This window comes from Lucilia cuprina, chromosome 3 (genome assembly GCF_022045245.1).
Source record: "Lucilia cuprina isolate Lc7/37 chromosome 3, ASM2204524v1, whole genome shotgun sequence".
NCBI classification, from domain to species: domain Eukaryota; kingdom Metazoa; phylum Arthropoda; class Insecta; order Diptera; family Calliphoridae; genus Lucilia; species Lucilia cuprina.
In genome coordinates this window covers 46160856-46180969 of record NC_060951.1, presented here as the reverse complement: position 1 = coordinate 46180969, position 20114 = coordinate 46160856, and the positions used below count along the sequence as shown (strand labels likewise).

The 20114-nt window shown below is 30.5% G+C and overlaps 2 protein-coding genes across 8 annotated transcripts in view; one reads left to right on the top strand and one right to left on the bottom strand.

Annotated features, from left to right (window-relative positions):
- The window catches only part of LOC111685044 (protein vreteno), a 125851-nt gene that overhangs the window by 91053 nt on the left and 14684 nt on the right, over window positions 1-20114 (bottom strand). The gene's annotated exons all lie outside the window — the stretch shown is intronic.
- Window positions 1-20114, top strand: part of LOC111679282 (protein sprint) — a 290124-nt gene that overhangs the window by 268646 nt on the left and 1364 nt on the right. For 4 of the 5 annotated variants that reach the window (XM_023440821.2, XM_023440822.2, XM_046946857.1 and 1 more), the window contains 3 exons: window positions 6554-7961; window positions 8025-9119; window positions 9180-9368. In XM_023440821.2, coding sequence (XP_023296589.2) covers window positions 6554-7961; window positions 8025-9119; window positions 9180-9368 — 2692 coding nt within the window. Of the gene's footprint in view, window positions 1-6553; window positions 7962-8024; window positions 9120-9179; window positions 9369-18588; window positions 20037-20114 lie in introns of those variants that run through there. The other variant, XM_023440824.2, reaches the window with a different exon arrangement.

Here is a 20114-nt window from a genome sequence, read left to right as displayed (position 1 = left end):
TTTTCTTTAAAAATCTTCTATTCGTAGAAAGTTTTCGTCAAAAATGTTATGATTTATTTGATTAAAATTCTTTTCATGTTAAAATTCATAGAAAGTTTTCGTTAAAAATATTCTATTTTGATTAAGCTTCTCATTTTATAAAATTTTATTTTTAAAGAAAATTTTGGTAAACATTGTTTTTATAAAACAATTTGTTTTTTTTTTATAAAAATTATTAAAATTTTCTTGTTTCAAAAATTTTGGTTAAAAATGTTCTACTTATTTATACAAAATTTTGATTACAATTTTCTTTCCTTATCAAAATTTCTATAAAATATTCTTATAGAAAATTGTGGTTGAAATTTTCTTTTATTTAAATATTTTTTATAAAAAATTTATTTTTTTAATTAACTTTAATTTTTATAAAAATTTTCGAAAAATGTCTCATTAAATCTCCTTTTTATAGAAAACATTCGTTAAATTTTTCTTTTTATAGAACAAATTAGTTGAAAATTTACTTTTTATAAAAGATTTGCGTTAAAATTTTAATTTTATACAAAATTTCTTCTTATAAAAGATTTGCCTTAAAATTTCCTTTTATAGAAAATTTTCTTAAGAATTTAGTTTTCATTTCGACAAAAATTTTCTTTCTCTAAATAATTTCAAACAATTCTATTAAGTAAATTTTTCCTCCAGGAATTTCATTCTTGCTCACAATTTTACTAGACCTTGTACAAATGCTATACAAGTAGTAAATATATAGTTGTCCCTCCTCTTACCACAAGTGTTTTGAACAAGTTATTTGAAATGTTATCAATAAATTTTTTTTAAGAAACATTAATTTTCACATTATTGCAGCAGTGGTCTTTCTCTACTTTTATACGAATATAAAGTCTGCATAGAATAAATTCCAAACAAATTGTATTTAAAATAAACAAGTACTTTATAGAATTTGCATATGAAACTTTTGCAATGGTTTATAGCTGGACAAATACTGATAACTAGTAGTCTCTATAATTAAAAGCAATAAAATTTATGAACAATTTTTGTGGAGGTCATTGTGGGTTGCAATTTTAAAAATGAAATATTTGAAAATACAGACGCTGTACTTTAACGTAATTAATCTTTTTTGTGAATTACGAGATGTCGTGTTAAATGTCCACTACTAGGGATCTAAAAGATCTTAACACTAACAGTTTTTCCCTTTTCTCAATTTTGAATCGCTCCGATAATACACAATAAATAGAAAATTTAACGACAACAGAGTCTATACATAAAATTCCATACAATTCTCATTTAGTTTATAATATTTTACTTATAAATAGATTTTACAATCTACTTGACAAAATTTGTCAATAATAAAAATTTTGTAAACCAATTTGTAATATATAGTAACTACAGATGGAATTACCACCAAAGACACATTACCACAATCAAAAACTAGCAATAAATTACGTTACTACAATTCCTTAATGTCCTCCCATTATTGTTTAATTAAATTTTTGTACTTTACCTTGTTTCTTAAGGTAAAACATACAACAAATAATAAATAGCCTTAATAAAACATTTTTTCAATTTCTTACATTTATTTCCGTTTATTAAATTTTTAAACAAAGACATATTTCTTAAGCTCTTTATTTCATTATCAATATCATTTAAGACATTTTCAATTTATTTGTTAAATAAATTTTTTTTTCATCTTAAAACAAATTGCATTTCCGGCTAAATATTCTTTATTTACAGACAATATAGAAAACATAAAAAATTGTCATTTGTAGACAAAACCCTAAAGAAAAAAAATGTAGTAAATTTTCTAAGAATTTGTTCGAAAGATTAAAAAAAAACAAGATATAAAGCAAACCCAAAATATTGTTAACGGAAATTAAATCAAGTATAGAAACGTTGGTCATCATACTTCATGCTATAGGAATTTCATTTTAGTAACATTTTTTATATTTTTTAACAATCTGTTTTGCTGTTTTTTGGTGTGTTCCTGCTTCGATTTTTATTTTTTTTCTAATAAAATCACATTCCAATAGATTGCATTTTATAAAGTTTGCCAAAAGCGGGCAAATAAAAAATAACGAATATACTCGAACAGTGTTTGAAATAAAAGCCAATTTTACACGTACAACACATTTGCCAGAAAACGACCAGGACAATGTTAAAAAGATGCGGGAAAAGAAAGAGATTCTAGCAGGCATGGAAAGTTTTTATTTTGAAATACCAAATACTCATTTTTGTTAAAAAAAGTAATTTAAAGGAATTGAAATTACTTTTCGTCCCTTTTTAAACTATTCATCTATGACTAAACTATAGAGTCAATTCAGTAGAATTCTTTGTACTAGTCAATAGCATAGTCTAGATACTAATCTATTAACTAATCTATGAACTAGTCTTGTTATGGACTAGTAGATTGGTTATTCTGTGGATTAGTCTATGGTTTAGAAAATTTAGACTATGGAACTAGACTAGACCAAAACAATAACTACACAGAGGGAAAATAAATTTACACGCCTGGTACCAAATTTAAACTAAAGTGTTTAAAATTTTTCAATGACATGCATTGTCAAAGCGTACGACAACACTATGTAATGTTGGCAACATATCCGTTGTCTAAATATTAACACTATTGACAACAGCCTGTGGTCAATAGTGTGCTTTCCAAGTTTGTTAACATTTAGATAACGGATGTGTATAAAATTTTGACTTCGACAACGAATTGTTGCAATATTGACAACGTAACGAAATGTTGTAATACGTATGTAATGCTTTAACAACGGATGTTATTTAAAAATTATAAACACTTTGTTGTCAATTTGGTAATATGCGCGAATATTTATTTTTTGCTCTGTGTAGTCTTCTGAATAATCTAAGAACTACGCTATGGACTGCGATATGGACCAGTCACGCACTACTCTATTGACAAGTTCATTTCCTACTAGTCTAGGCACTATTCTAAAAACTTCTCTTCAACCTTTTCGATTGAATAACCTGTGGACAAGTTTATTGACTACTCCATAGACTTAATCTACTGACTAGCTCATTCACTCTTTTAGTCTCTTGATATGGACTAATAAATTGAGTATTACATGGACTAGTTGGTTGTCTATTCTGTAGACTAAATTAAGACGAACACTAGTTAATTGATAAGACTAATCTTTTGAATCTGCACTGGTCAGACACTAGACGATTATCTTTTCCACGGACTAGTCTAAGAATTAGTAAAGCTAGTCTGTGGTTCAGTCTTATAACTAATATATTGGTCTACTAATTAAACATTTCACTATAACTATTATTGATATTGGTCTACTGATCTATTGACTACCTTACGGATAACTGACTTATTCTATGGTCTAGTTGATTGACTATTATAACTAGTAAATTGACACGTCTATCGTTAGGTCTATGGATTAGTCTTGTGACTAATCCACTAGTTTATTTACTAATTCACAAGTTTATTTACTATGGTCTATAGACTAGCTCTTCATATTCTATTAACTACACAACGGGTTAGTCTATTAATTCTTCTATAGACTAATAGATTTACTAGTCTATGGATTAGTAAATATAGTCCTTGAACTATTGACTATTGTATGAAATATTCTATGGTCTAGTCTACATACAATAATACTGAATTTTCCATGCCTGATCTGATGATACATCCTTAGAAATGTAGATGTGTGGCGGAGATGATAAACTAAATTTGTTTGACAATGGTACTTTATTAGAGCAAACATGGTACTTTTTCAACATTAAAGCACAGTTAACACTTTGGAAAGGATGATTTTGTATGATAAAATTGTATGCAAATAACAAAAAGTACCTTTTTTTAATCTCTAAAGTACTAAATGCAGATCCTTTGTACCAATCAACTATTCACTAGTGTGCTATATAAAATATTTTTATAATATCCTTAGATCTGGAAATTTCTCAGAATATTTGTGTTTTAATCTTTTGTAATATTTTCTAAGAGTTGGCCTTGAAATTTGATTCCAGAAAAATAGTACCTTATATTAGTACCAAATTTAGCCAGCTTTGTTGTTATGTATGTATGCTATACTTTCTCAATATCTATTTTATATTATACTCTATTCTACCATAATCAAATCATTATGACCTTTATAGAGTTGTTATGTGTGGAGAATATAATATTATTTACTCGACTCCATTTATGTCTGTGTTGGCTTTTTAACAAAATCAAATAATATAATAAAAATGAAAATGAAAAGGGATTTAACATGAACAGATATGAGTAATAAAAACAAATTTTTATTTAATTTTTTATATGAGTGAGTTTTTTGAAAAAAAAACAAGTAAATTAGATAAATTAAATTTAATAATTTCATTTAGATTTTTAAGGAATAGAAAAGTAAAAGAAAGTATATTTTGATAGAAGCTTAGATGTGATTTAAGACTGAAATGTTTAACAAACACTAATATTTCTTCCGAAAATGTAGTTTTACATAAGAGACTAAAGAGAAGCAGGTCTTTTTATGTGGAAAACTTACGTAACTACATCCTGAATTTTAAGGCGTTTACGACGTAGTCCCCCAATCTCCTTTTCCAATTTTTTTTTATAGAGAAACACTTTCTAAATATTTTTTTCATTTAATAAAAAATATTAAATAAAAACCTACCATTAACCTTGCTAAACAATTCTTCAGCATACATTAGTGCTTAAATTCTACAAAGAAATGTTGCATACCTTTAGGATTTAACCTAAGGCTCCTTAGTAGGTTAATAATATAAAACATTTTACTATTCTTAAGGCTAAAAACTGACACAAATAAGTTAGTAAAAAATTATAAATATTAAATATAAAGCAACAACAAACAATTGTATGAAAATATAATTAGAATTTACTAATTAAATAGAAAAAATGTGTATAAACAGCATCTTAAAACTTATTACAAACAAATCACTACAAATCATAGAAAACATCTTCTCAAAAACACTTCAAACAACAAAGACAATTAAAAATTTTCACAAAAAAAAAAATCTACCTCCAACTACCCGAAACAAAAATGTCAACAATTTCAATGATCAATTGTTCTTTTTTTTTCTTCAAAAAAATTTCAAAAATTAAAAAACAAAAGACAAGAAAACATTTAAAACGTTAAACGTAAAGTATTTAACACATAAGTATACATCTTTTGTTTTGTCAAGAAAAAGGACATTTTGTTCCTTTCAACGTTATTTTCTTATATAAAAACGATTAAATTATTGTCTATAAATGACTTGTAATAAGAAATTTGAATAAAAGTCGGTAACTATATACACGAAGCAGCCAACAACCACTTACACTTTAGTGTCTGTAAAGTTTTTAATATATAAAATTTATTTCCACAATGAAAAGTTAAGAAATTCAAAAGCAACTTAACGTAGAAAATATTTTACATATTGTAAAAGATGAAGACAAAAAATATACATATATATTTTTTAGCTGAATATTCAAAAAGATGGACAGACATTTGAAGTATTTGTTGCTCTAACGACAGACACCTTTTTAAACATTAATTTTATTCTTTATACATTTTTTTATTTACCATAAAAAAAATGTATCAAGTAGTTTACTGAATGAGAAAAAAATTATAATAATGTAAAGAGGAAGAAAAAAATAAGTACAAAAACACGTATCTGGGGAACAAGTCTCGACCGGAAAGCAAAACATAACAAAAGCTAAGACCTTTTATTGTTGTCGTCTTTGGTGCTTTGAGTTTTAAGGGTATCAGAGTTCTGGTTCTTTTATTATTAGGGGTCAGTCTTGGTATGCGTGAAAAGACATTTAATAATTTATGTTGAAAATGGTGATAAATTTATGGGAACATTGTTAACGCTACATTTAACTTTGGTTTTCGCTTCCCACATATAATAAATAATAGTATAATAGAGTGTAAAACAGAAATGGAAAATTCAGTAGTTTTCTAACTTTTTTCAGTACTTTTGCATCGATTAATCGTTAGAACATTGAATAGAACTGACCAGCTAATAGATTAGCCCATAGGCCAGTCTGTAGACTTAGATAAGTCCATAGATAAGTCCATACAAAAGTCTATAGACATTACAAGTACAAGATCATAAACTAGTTCATACATTTATCATTGGTCTATTCTATATACTAATTAACAGAATAGACTAATCTCTAGACTAGATCATAGACCTATCTCTACACTATCCCATAGAGTATAAATAAGATATAGACTAGTCAGTGTCTAACCTAATATATTGACTAATCCCTAAGCTGGTTCAACGACTTGTCCCTAGACTATTCCGTAGCTTACTCCATACATTTGCTTATAAAGTAGTCCGTATATTCATCCTGAAACTAGTTCATAGAATAGTTCCTACACCAGTCCATAGAATAATCCGCAGTTTACACTATTGTCTAGTAAAAAATTGCTTTACATCGTCTTAATCACTGGTGTTAAAAGTATTAAAACGAGAGAAAATTAGCTTAAATATTCAGCACTAGGACCCCGATCTTTCTAAAGTTGAAAAGCAGAACCGAAATAAAATATTCTTAATGTTAAACAAAAATGCTAATGAATTAAATTTGTTCTTTTCTTTGCAGAACTTTATAGTACGAGGTTCCAGTCAACCCAATACAATGGCCGTATCGGTGCGTTTACCTCCAGATTCTGGACCCTATATAGAACACTATCTCATACAATCGAATGAGGGTATTTTATGTTTGGAAAGTTCACGCTTTAAATTCGATTCCATACCATCGTTAATAGCCCACTATGCCCAATGTTGTGATGAATTGCCCGTACAATTGGTTTTACCAAGAGCCTTGCGTGAAGCTAAAAATCGTCAACAACTATCATCGTTGGCTCTATTGGGTCAGGAGTTTTGGCGATATCCCATGTCAAGCCCTAAACAAAACGAACAAGAGGCTAACTTCTTAGATGCCAAATCACCAAATTCCATGACCGAAACCAGTGGTTTGGGTACTACGATTTTCAGTAATTCCGGCAATTCGAATTCGGGAGGCCATATACAATCACACAGCAATAAACTTTTTAGTCCCATTACCAATGTCAATGGTCTATTTAGTCCTGGTACTCCATCGGACACAAACAGTAGCATGAGTTCTTTTACCACCAGTGGTGGTCAACATATGCAATTAATGTCTCCAGAATCGGTAGATTCGGTAATTTTAACCATGTCTCCTGTGGAAATGAACAATCAACGTAATGGTGTTTTAGGTTTAGGTGGCAATGCCACAGATATTATTAATACTTCTACAAATAATTTAAGTACTTTTAAGTCTAATCTAACGACTCAACAAAATAATTTTAAAAATTCTACAAAAAATATCATAGAACAAGAGATTAGAACACAAAGGCCTAAACCGCCCAATACTTTAAATCTCGATTTGAGGAAACCGCCAGCACCACCGCTACGCTGGTCAAAGCCTTTATCACCCAATAGTCCTGTGCCGCCAGATGTTAGCTCTGCGAACAATTTTACTGTTACAACTACGGTAACCTTTTCGGTGGATAATCCTTCTACACCACAATTTGTAGAAGTTACCACACCAGCAGCTAATAATGCTTTAACCTCAGTTATGAACTCTAATACCACGTTCCAAACCTTTTCGAAACGCCTTTCACCTGAAGGCGAATGTAAAGACACTTTATCTTCACAGGGCTCGTCGACTGGAAGTCGTCATTGGCAATCACATAGCAGCAAAGATTCTAATAATAGTCAACGTAAAATTTTATCACCCTGTACACCAACTGGTAATGTTAGTGGTAAATCACGTAAATCAAAGTTAAGAAAAGAATCAAAACATTATCAGGAATCTGATATATTGGAGAGTCCTGAAATATATTGTCGCAGTACTTTACACGATAAGATTAGTGATTATGAGGATTTATGGTCACACGATCCTAGTGATCGAACTGGTTTGCTGACTAGCTTCAAGCCTCCGGATGGTCAGCAGGGAAAACGACCGGATCTTTTGGCTGAAACACGTAAGTTTAAAAAATAAATTACTTTCGTATTTTATTCTAATCCCATTAAATGTCCACTTCCAGCCACAATTACCTCTTCCTCAAACAACAACATGAATGTAGTAACAACACCTGCCGTTTTAACTTGCCCCTTGTTGACAACAACTGCCTCTGATTCTCTCAATACAAATGAAACGACATCTGATACTCAACAATTGCTCAAATTTTCAGAAGAGTCTAAACCTCGCTCTAGAGCCGGTCTTATCTTGCCAGGCCTAATGAGTCAATCTCTATCTGAAGATCCTGTCTTTAAGGGTGAAACAACAGAGGGAGATACCACTCCTACAGCCCAAACACCTGTGTCACGTAGCAAACAAGGCAGCCCTTTTTATGCGGAACCAGCAGATGCTTTAAAACAAGCTGGCATTACCACAGCCAGTATTTTAAGGCGTTCACAACGTGGTCCTCTACTACCCGCTAATCATAGACATTCAGAGCCTCCTAAAGGAGGATTTGTGCGCACACCCATGTGTCCTCTTCTGCAACCAGCAGAAATCGAAAAAATTGCCGGTAGTCTAGATGAATTAAAGAAGAAACAACAGCAATCTCAAGTGGCTCAGCCACAGCAGCAACCCACAAAACGTGCTCGTGGACGTTTTGAACAATGGCAGCTGGATAGTAGTTGGGAGTTTATGGGTAAAGCTGAGGAAAATGAAGCCGATTATTATGGTGATTATGATTCGGCGGATCAATGGAAGGAGGGCGGTAATACAAAAGACAATCATAATAAGGAAAATTCTTTAAATCGTGAAGCTAACAAAGAAAATAAACAGAAACCCTTAACAATACATCAGATAATAGCAAAACGTTTACCCGATCTGAATTTACCCGAACTGGTGAGATGTTCAACACCACCACAACAACCACAACAACAGCAGCAGCAACAAGCATTACAACAAAATTCCCACAAGCAATCATCACATGAATATAATGGCAGTCAAAAATCTTTTGATGGACCCAATAATACTTGTAGACTTTCTTCATACGATAATGTTGAACGTAACTATGCTCTAAGTCAGTGTTTCTTTAATGGTCTGGACTCGGCTCAATCTGATGATGGTACAGTTTTCTCAGAACCTTGGGATTCATCTCAGTGGGATTCATTTATACCTCAGGACGGTGAGTATTTGTTATGCAACTAATATTTAATATTGTGTTAATTTTATTTGCTTGCTTCAGATACAACCATTAATTCCGATACTATACACTTGTCGAAATGTCGTCCTGCTTTATCGGAAGACGATACGATTATCGAAGAATTAAGTACCAAAGATTTAAATAATCAAGATACATTGAAACCGAAAAAGTCGAGTGGTAAACATGCTACAATTTTACGTAATCCCAGTATACGAGATAGAGAGATTTTATGTAAGTAGAATAAAATACGTTTAGTAAAACAAAAAGTATTTAATTCTGTATTTAAGTTAAATTGGAAAGAAAGGACATTGGGGTAATGAAAATTTACTATTGTGCTGTCTTTTTGTGATATTTTTTTTTTTTTTTTTCTTTAAAAAGTTTAGAGTAAATGATGCTAAAAGCAAACACACAGACAAAAAACTGTTGCAATTACAGCAGTTTTTATGTTTCTGGCCTATAAATAGAGCATTTGGATTATAAAACTGAAAAAAAGTTCTTTAGGATCCAAATCTTTGATAACTTTTCCATTTAAAATCAGCAAAACCTACCCATATATAAAAGAGATATAAGCTAAATCCAAAAGGCAAAATTTTCCACGTACTTCAGTTTAGAGTAGCGAAGGCCAAACTTTACCACTTGACACAAAATTAAACAATAATAATATTTAGTTGTGTGATAATTTCCAGCATATTTTTCAGATAATTTTCCTCTCCTTATTTATTGCATCTGTTTTCTGGACTCCACTAATCTAGGCACAATGCTGGTCATTACCACGACATCGCTGCGAAACGGCTCGAGGTCATACTCGGCCAAACATTTTACACACAGCGACTGCTGAATCTTTCCAAAAGTAAAGAACTATTGATAACAGTCGAACTATTACAACTATATACTGCTAGTAATATCGTAACTTAAACTCAAAAGTGACATAACAAATAATGCGATCAATATTATATTTTTGGCATTATATGGATTATATTTTAAATAAACTGATCATCTTTAACAGCCAAGAACGAAGGAAACTAATTTCGGATAAACTGTTCTGAATCGCAAAGAGATCGTATCGTTCTGCATCAAGCGAAACTTGTCATCCAAAAGTTTCCAACCACTTATTTCTAAATAGTTTTAAAAAGGTATTGCAAGAATTGCTCTAGCGTTACCATTCTAAGATATTGCATTCGACTAATGCTCTCTTCACACGAATCAGTTTCACTCGGTACAGGTTCACTATGAGATTCTTACCAGATGTAAGCAGCTTATAATTGGTACCACTAAATTCAGAGCGCCATAAATTTTTGGTTTTGGTGTCGATTAGATTTGGTGATCTCTATCGCATCGGATCAATTTCTTATACCAAGTAAAAATTCAGCGCAAAATTGAGACATAAAACTTTTACATTAAAGCGATCAATTTTGTAGTTTTTTGTCAAAGTTCGAAACTTGCCTTTTATATTAAAGCGATCAATCTTGTAGTTTTTTGTCAAAGTTCGAAACTTGCCTTCTAAAAACTAAGACATGTTCTGATGTCCATCTGTCAAAATTGGTCGTGGTGTTTTCGATTATACATTGTCAAACATTCAAAGATAATTAGCAGAGACACAATGTTGCTTCGTTTTATTATGGCTTTATTGTTTTCAAGCACCCTTAGCTAAGACACAGTGATCAACTAAGCAAAGACAATATACTCTTGAAGTGTTCGCCTTAGTTAAAAGTGTACTTGTCACTCTTTTAAGATAAATTTAGTAATTAAATTAACTTTGGGAAACCCCGATTACGTTTGTTCAAAGTTCATTGCAATAATTATACAGATACAAAGGCCCTTCTTCCTTTTCTCATTAATAAAAAAAATCAAAAAAGCACCGCTTAATGCAATATCAATACGTTCGAGTATGTCTCATAAAGAGATGACGTAATTTAAATGCACAATTTCATATTCAATTGCAAGTGTTTATTAGTTTTTAATTAATTGATAGAGGAACATTGACATGATAATTTATTTAATATTGAAAACAATAACAAAAAAGGCAGATGTTTCTTTACTGACACTCGCACACTTTTGATCGCTGATTACAATTATGTAATTATGTACGTACATACATATTAACCAAAGAGAGAGAGAGAGAAATAGAGAGCGATATATAGATTAACATAAAAATTATGAAATTTACAAGCTAGACTTGTATTCAACGTCATTGAAAATGAAAATTCAAGTACAACCGTCAATTCAACATGATAATTCAACATAAGGATGAACAAATAAGTAGTAATTTTATATTTTATTAAATAAAATTAATTAATAACTCGATGAGAGTTATTTTTTAAATAAATAAATAAACAATCCACGAGCTAAATTTAAGCTTTACGATCGTTATCGGTCATACCAACTATTAAGCTAAACAACACTTTACTACACTCTAATGATATTTATTATAAAGATTATAATTAATTTACAAATTAAATATCACAAATTTTATTTTAAAAAATAACTACTCAATTTCTTAACCTTTATAGTTTAAAATAACGATAATTAACATATGGAAATTGGCCTCTTTACAAAGACAATAATTATCAACATAATTAATAATAAACACTAGAAATACAAATTATATTTAAATAGATGAAAATGAAATATTTACTATTTGTTTTAAACCAAAACAGATCATGTGACCAATCTTCAACTTTAGTTCTCAAAAAAAAAAAAAAAATCTCGTGTTTGCGTTTACTTATAAACATTATTGATATTTTTAAAAATCAATTTCATTATAAACAATGTAAACTGTAAATTGTAAATTTAAATACATACATATGTGCGTGTGAGTATAACAACACAAAATTACATATATGACATCTTTTCGTATATGATAGTGTAAACAAAGAAAGAATCGTATCAAAACAATTTCCGTTTTTAATTATTTTTATAAATAAATATCATCAAATTACACTTAGAAGAAATTTATGGTATCAGTAGGTGATTCAAAATTTAATTGTAATTAATCCTGGCTTTAAATGTAAACAACAACAAAAGCTAAATTTTAATAGAATTTTATATTTAAAAACAACAATAATAAATGAAAAATATCAAAACAACACGTTTTTAATAATATTATTTTGCGTAATATTTTTTTTTAAATTATACATAGAGAGAAAAGAAATAGTTGTAACCGAGTCATAAATCAGTCTCAGACTAAAAGGTGTCGAATATCAAACTCAAAGAAGACAGATTTTTAGACGATCATCCATTTTTCTGCAAAATTTTATAAAACTGAACTAGAACTGAACTAGAACTGAACTAGAACTGAACTAGAACTGAACTAGAACTGAACTAGAACTGAACTAGAACTGAACTAGAACTGAACTAGAACTGAACTAGAACTGAACTAGAACTGAACTAGAACTGAACTAGAACTGAACTAGAACTGAAATAGAACTGAACTAGAACTGAACTAGAACTGAACTAGAACTGAACTAGATCTGAACTAGATCTGAACTAGAACTGAACTAGAACTGAAGTAGAACTGAACTAGAAATGATCTAGAATTGAACTAGAACTGCACTAGCGCTAAAGTAGAACTGAACTAGAACAGAACAAGAATTGAACTAGAACTGAACTAGAACAGAACAAGAATTGAACTAAAACTGAACTAGAACTGAACTAGAACTGAACTAGAAATGAACTAGAAATAAACTAGAACTGAACTAGCACTAAACTAGAATTGAATTAGGTCTTAAGTAGAACTATATAACATATAATTTAACTCTTTTTTCTCCCCATGTACACAAATACCTTCATAAGAAACAAATGTTTATTTTTCTCAACTCTACGCACCCTGACCTAAAATTAGAATTTTTAATTTACTGCAAAAAGAAATAGAAATTATTACGCACATGATTGATTTGATTCGAAAAAAATTTACAAAAGAAACAAAAACTGATTAAATACTAAAATACATTACAAAGTTTTCGTTAACTATTTGCCAAAGTATAAACAAACGATTAAATTTATAATTTCAATTTTCTATTATGTCGTCCGTCTGTCTAACACTGATAAGTCAGTGATTTTTTATAGATTGTTTGCTTTGTAAATTGATCGTGTGCCGTAATAAATGAAAAAAGACAACAGCAGCAGCACGAGCATGTTGTAAAGCAATTCGACTTTAGTACTAGTTTTAATGATTTTTCTATATACATATATATATTTTTCAATATTTTATTTTAATCAGCATTTTATCAATTGTTAGAGAGAAGTCAAAAGAAAGAATGAATAATATTTTATTGCGTCGCAAAATTACTTTGTTGTACTCGTTACTATGATTTGAAGTTTATTTCTTTTTACAGCAATTCTTTATTCTATGACTTGATTTGATTTGTGGTTTTTTCTTTCCTTTTTTTTTTTGTTTTTTTTTTTCACATTCCTTGAGAGTTACATCTCAGCATTGTTGGCGTATCGCATAGAAAAACGTTTTGTGTGTTAAGGCAAAACTATAATTAGGTCCATAAAGTTCACATAAATTGTAATTCTGCAATGACTAAACCGCTTTAAACTAGTTTCACGCATTTTATTGTATTCATCGTCGTTTATTGATAAAGACAGTTGTTTGACTAAATGATTTTGCTACTGCTTGCTGCCCGTGCCGCACTGATTTTTCGATCAGTTTGTGTATATTTGATGTGAAAAATATACACAGTCATTTTTAATGGATTCATATGGATGTTTTGATATTTTGAATCGTTTTTGATTGAAATATTTTAATCTAAATTTGCTCTGAATTTTTGTTTGATTTGTATACATTAAGAGGTTTTTGTTGTAAACGTTTGAAATTTATTTGATTAGATAATGGAGTCATTTGTAATATGACAGAGAATTTATCTTTAAATTGATCTTTGTCAATTTGATCATAAAATATATAATTTATTCATAAGATATATTTTAGTAAGAGAGATTCCTCTCTTTTATTCAACTCTTCATTTCGCTCTTTAGTGATATTTTTATTATTTTCTACTCGAGCAATTGAGAACTTTTTGATATTTCTCTTTCCTTTTTTCTTTAATACACAGATCATATCTATGTAGTTGTAGTAAAATAACCATAAAATGTTTATTTTTAGAAATAATTTAAAAATGTTCTAACATGTCATAACCAAATTATGATTGTTATAAACTCTAAGATCTTAAAATTATAAAAAATATATATTTTTTAATTGTAATGACTTTTGTGACTATATCTTAATAAGATGTCAGGGTATTTTACAATCTTATTTGTTATAAGTAATCTTAAATATTTCAAATAGTTCTTTGTTTGATAAAAATATTACATCTTAAGAACACAAATTTTATTTAAATTTTTATTTGTGTGGTAAAGTTTTGAGTAAATATTTATATTTGTTTAGTTTTTAGATAAAAAAAAACTAAATACATGTATTACAAGGCTATATATTCTAGTTTCTAAGCATTCGCAAATTTATTTTTATTTTCAAGTTAAATAATTATGAATGTGTGGGATATTTTCAAAGTCAATGTACTAAGGAAAACAAAAACATTTGTCTCGTAACAATTTAATTAACCTAACCTCCCATTTTCTCAACACAAACCATAGTGATCTTAAAACTCTGTTGCCTTGTAGTAAATTATTGAAATCTTTGCTACTTGCAAATTTTCAATCATTTTTAACCTTCCATCAAGCAGACAATCGGATTTTGATGTTAAATAGTTCATGAACAAAATCTATGAAAATCTGCCTGTAATATCACACTCCCACTTTGTTGATCAAATAAATTCAAAGGTGTCTAGGTAGAAATTGTAAGAATGTTATATCGCTAGCAACAAAGGTAACTCTTTTAATCTACCCAATAAGAATTGTTTAACAACTAACATAGAGAGGAGATTAATTGCGGATCAACGAATTTAAAATCTTCTGCAATCTTAGTAGCTACACCTTGCTAATCAAACTCCTAAATTTATGGATATTTAGGTAGACATCACAAACATTATATCGTTTAAGTTAACACAATTTGTATTTGTAAACAACATGGAGTGCAGATTAATTTGTGGATTAACTGCATATTTTTTTTAAATTTGCATACAAAGATACTGTAAAACAATTCGCAACCTATTTAGAAAACCTGGATTACTGTAACAGGTGAATTAAGCACATGTGATTACGTAGTGAGTAAAGAGTCGAAACTTTGCAATTGGAAAAGTTAGCCTTAGTCCTTCGCATTCGATTTTAAGACAAAGTATTTTCACTAGTAAAAAGATCATTTAACTCAGGCTCCCTTCGAAAGTTTTATTGAAAGTTCTATTGAAGTACCCAGAGTCGCCTATTTTGACCTCAAATGTTCAAACCAAATTCTTTGATTCGACAATCCACAATGGATCTCGATAATCGCGACTGATGAACATTTATTACAGCATTCTAGCCAGTGACAAGCTCCTTATACTTAGAATCACAAGTCCAGATAAATTTGAACCAGATAACGTTTATATAGACATTACTTGCAGCTTCTTTCCATGATTTTGATTCAAAATGCCGTGATGTATTAGAATCTAGGTTATAATGACGAATGAACTTTAATATTAACGCTGTCGCTGTACTTGGGCTTTTCAGGGCAAACCTAATTAGCTCTTGACAAATTTACACAAAATAACATACAAAAGTGCTACGATAGACTATTAGGAATCAGAATTTCCGCAAGAGGTCGTTTTCAGCCGAATCACCCATTTCATTTGGCTAGTTCGTAATCTTCGCCATCGACAAGGTCAAAATTTTCGGGTTTTTCATTAGGAACCTCAATTAAGAAAATGATTTCTGACATTACATAAGAAGTACACCCAGGAGCAAGTTACCTTGATGAAATCTCAATCTTGGTGTTATTGCAATATCCCTGGGAAAAGAGGTGATATTAATACCCTTAGTTTGCCGAGACTATAAACTAGTGATGTCAACTGTATCATCGGCCTTTCATTTGAATAATTTGACATGGGGTGAAAGTAGGTTGTAGAACATCAAGTTGACACTTGGAAGTTGCCTGATGTAAGTTGGTGAACGATCGGGAAAGTCTCCTCTGCCCACCAAGAGACTAGGGCTTCTTTCTTCAGGGAAGTTCTCTGGTGATGTTGCCTTCTCAACAGTACTCATATTGTTACATGCTACGTAACTTATGGTTGAGGTCCATCACCCATTTTGTCTTCGCGATTATTTGGTTTGAATTAACTATGGAAATTCCAACAGCTTTTGTCAAATTATCTCGACATAAACATTGATCCTGTTTTTTTGGCCCGGACTACTAAAAATGTCTCTAGGTGCTGTTACTGAAACAGCGGATCATCACAGTAGTTTGGATGCGTGGGCTTTAGAGGTTAAGGAATGCAAGGAATTAGTTGATGGGGATTGTATTCATTCATTCGGTATGTAAGGAAGATTGACTTCACTTGATTTTGGGGTCGCCCCTGCTATTAATATTTCTTAGATTAGTTACGAGAATCGCTACTGATGGGTTCTATATCAGAATAAAATCGAGACATAAGTTTGGAAAACAGCCTTCATATACGGAAAGATCTAACCCCGATGTAAATTATTAAAATTTATCATAACACCAAGAAATGACATGAAAACACTTGATAATTTCATCAGCCTTTTTGAATATTCTTCTAAACCAACACCCACACACACATATTCAGAAATCTGACCTCTCACTCTTTAAGAGAAAAAACACAACAAGCACGAGCGAGGAAGCAAGCCAGAGAGCGGCGCCGCATTTAAAAATATCAACTGAATATGTATTTCCAAAAAACAAGATCATTGAAAATCGAATAAACAATGAAAATGTATCATAAATTTATTTGTATTTATGTATGTAAACGATGCTACTTGAAATTGAAAAGCGACCAACCATACAAACGACCAAACAATTGAGTCGTACGTAGAGTTATCAATTCGTAAATATTTGCATAGAATGTTTTAAAAATAGAACATAAAACTCTGAAGGCAAATAAACAATGAATGAAAAATACATATTAAAATAATATGAAAAAATGTATGACGAAAGAAAATAAAAGGGTACGACAGCTATTATCAGGAAAAACCAGATGGACATACAAACATGGTCATAAATTAAACCCAAACTCAAACCCAAGCCAAACAATCTTTATTATAAATCTCAGCGTATTGTTTTTTGAAAATCATTATTACGTTTGAAAACATATTTTAATTAAGAATTTTTGTATTTACTTCCGGGTTTTTCCTAGCAAAATAAATAAACATTTTTATGACAAAAATTTGACTTTTTGGTTTGTAGCTTCCACATTTTTTTTATTAGCGAAAAATTTCCCTCCGCAACATAGGAAGCAAAATTTCCTTACAAAAACAACCTTTAAATATTATTTTGCATATCACTACATAATAGTCATAAAAACTAAACTACGTTTTAGTTTTTTTGTGCACTAATCCTTGTCTATAATAACCTCGTTTTAACGAACGAACTTTACTTTTTCACAATGGATTAGTTAGTAGAAAAATGCTGATGCAATAATTTGAATTTATTGAATAAGCTGTGTAGTTTGTTCCGAACCTAAGTAATCACAAAAACTGATCAGTTAACAATAGATCTTTACGAGAGAAAGAGCCTAATTAGCAAATAGTTGTAGTAAATAAAAAATTTCAAACTAATATTTGTAATTAATGTTTTAAACAAATTAAGATAAATTTTGTTGTAAATTATAATAGTAGTTTCCCTTGTACTTATTTCTCATTGTTGATATAATCAATTTAATGCTGACTAAGTTTGAATCATGCACTTGCTATTTCCTTTTAACCTAGATTTTCCTAGTCTCTTCTAGTATTGAAACAAAGTCCAGTCTGCATGTCTTTGAGTTCATGATCTTTTTGCCTTAGATTTCTGAGAATATACAGTAGGCTTATGAGGGTAAAAGGTAATGAAGTTAGTTATGATAAGGGTAGTTTTATAATCTCTTTTATTTTTACTCTCTTTTTATACTTTTATTTATCTCATATAAAAGTTTTATGTTTCTTAAATAAAAAAAATTTGCACAACTGTACTTAAACTAACTAATCTTCGGATTTAGTACAGCATAAAACGCGTGCCATCTGGTACCTGTTTGAAAACTCTCAAAAGGTATGATCATAATCAATGTCATAAAAGTATCAACTAAAAGAAGAGAGTGAATGTAATACGCAGGCGTTATCATTTTATCACACAAAATAAAACACACACTTAAACACAAAGAAATGAAGAGAGTCTCTAGCAAATACTAGGGATCGTGTTTGTGAAAAATATGTAAACAGAGAGCCAAAAGAGCTAAACTACCGTTACACTATAGATAACGTTGTAATAGAGAGCATAAGAAGAGTGAGAGAGTGTGTGTGTAGTAGCAAGAAAACCTTGTATGTTCGTTTAATATAAACCATTCAGTTCTGTGGCATAATCAAGCAGTTTACTACTCGTCTTCGTTTTAAGAACATCGAGTTTGAATTATAAATTTTATTAATAAAGTGTAGTGTAAACACTACATTTGTGTAAAGAATAATTATAAGCAAGACAGACGGTTAACAACGCGTATTTAAATATTTGATTTAAGTTTACGTAATTTTGTTGATTTTAATAAATTTTTATAAATCTCCTAAACATTGGCCATAAAAGTATTTTTAACGGTAGACGACCCGTTCGTTCGTCTTGTTTTGAATTTTCGCAAAGGGGGCGCGTGTGCTGATGAGAAACTTTCGTTTTCGTCAATTTGTATTATCCGGTAAAAACCGTTATCACATCAATCATGAATTGGTTCAAAAAGTCGTCGTCTGCAAACAACGAGAACCCTCATAGACAGCAAAAACACAAACGGGTCAAGAAGACTGCAGTCAATAATCTAAGCAAATCACAAAGCTTGCCATTGCCCAGTACTAACGACTCCAATTTAGATAGTAAAAAAATCGTAAGAATAGCCTCATGCCACAACATCGAAATCGTTGATCCCGAAATATTCTTTCAAGATCCCGATCATGTGCGCAATTACAAAGAGGAAGCGGTCTTCTTGAAAATCATGTCCGAATGGGAGATTGTGGAAAATCCTTCTACAATGATGGACAACTTTTTTTCGGCTGACTTTGAAGAAGAGTTCGTAAATATGAGAACTCAACAACAGCAGCAGCACCAGCAGCTGGCGGAAGTAAACGCTTTAACAGAGGCGGCATTTACACAGACTGTTTTACATGAATCATGTGATGATAACAACATGAAAAAGAGCTCAAAGAAAAACCGAAAACGTTCCTATAATAAACGTTCACTGTCTGAACTATTTTTTGCTGATAAAATAGAAGTTGGTTTATTGCCACCAATGAAGAGCTCATCGCCACCTGACACTCTTACCACAACACCACCTTCTTCGAATCAATGTTCGCCAAAATTACATAAAAAACGTAGATGTATAAGGGAAGATTTACTGCAAGAATCTTTTATGAATACACCACCTACCTGTTCTATAGGTATTATTAAAGACTGTGCCATAGATCGTTCGCAACTTAAGACTGAAGCTTTGGCTTGCTCCATAATGGGTGCCATTGGCAAATGTCCGGCCAAGGACAAAACGCCTGGTTCATCCATTAAGGATCTTATACAAGAGACTGGCGATTTCTGCCATCCCATCAATAGCTGTGATCATTATGATATTAAGCAGTTTTTTCGACTCGATGATAATGGAAACATCCTTCTGAATATGAGTCATATTGAGGAGATAAAAGGATTTGGTTTTGCCAGCGCCGAAAATAAACGTCTTTATAGACGTTATTTAGGTGAAGGTTATTCGGCAGAAGAGGATGCATTTTGTATGCGTAAATGTTGTATGGAGATTTTAAAACGTATGTTAACGTTGATGTGGAATAATATCAAGTGTAAGTTGAAGAGGAAGAATAGGAGAGAGTAAGGGGGGTGTTAGAAATTAATTTAGGTTAAGATTTTTTATAAATTAT